Source organism: Stegastes partitus, unplaced genomic scaffold (genome assembly GCF_000690725.1).
Source record: "Stegastes partitus isolate 25-593 unplaced genomic scaffold, Stegastes_partitus-1.0.2 Scaffold2217, whole genome shotgun sequence".
Lineage (NCBI taxonomy): Eukaryota > Metazoa > Chordata > Actinopteri > Pomacentridae > Stegastes > Stegastes partitus.
The window spans coordinates 77,122-77,620 of record NW_007579948.1 but is presented as its reverse complement, the minus strand read 5'-3'; the positions used below and the strand labels follow the sequence as shown (position 1 = coordinate 77,620).

The window sequence follows — 499 nt, the reverse complement described above, 5'->3', positions numbered from 1 at the left end:
AATATGTAAATAACCAGCTTCTTTCCCAACAGACCTTACCTGTACAGGTGAGCTGGGTGCGTCCGTGTCGCTAGGCGATAAACAAACGCTGTGCTCCTGATTGCATTAGTCGCATGAAGCCATCAGTTGGAGCTTTGTGGAAGCACAGAGCTGACTCAACCTCTCTCCGAGCAATGTGGAAATCCAACTGGGCTTTGGGAAACATTGACTGGCTTTTTATTTCACCTTTGGACTTACAAACAGAAAGGGAGCCGCTGTCTGTCCGTCGGAGCAGCACGTCTGGCTATGTGACCACCAGAGATGCTTGGTAAAAGCAGCTGGATTGGACATTCTAACACCAACTAGCCATCATGGACATTAAAATGATTTCTCAAGGACTAAGGAATGCCGAGTGATGCAATGGCGCTCGGACACGGCTCAAAGAAGTCAATTTCATGTGACCAGGGGGTCACTCCAGCCTCTCTGAACAATGAGGTAAGTAAAACTAAAACAGTGACAT

The 499-nt window shown here is 47.5% G+C and overlaps 1 protein-coding gene across 1 annotated transcript in view; it reads left to right on the top strand.

The window, feature by feature from the left end:
* The first annotated feature begins 384 nt into the window (after positions 1 to 384).
* The window catches only part of tmprss6 (transmembrane serine protease 6), a 22,683-nt gene continuing 22,568 nt past the window's right edge, over positions 385 to 499 (top strand). The window contains exon 1 of the mRNA XM_008304427.1: positions 385 to 474. Coding sequence (XP_008302649.1) covers positions 385 to 474 — 90 coding nt within the window. The remainder of the gene's footprint in view (positions 475 to 499) is intronic.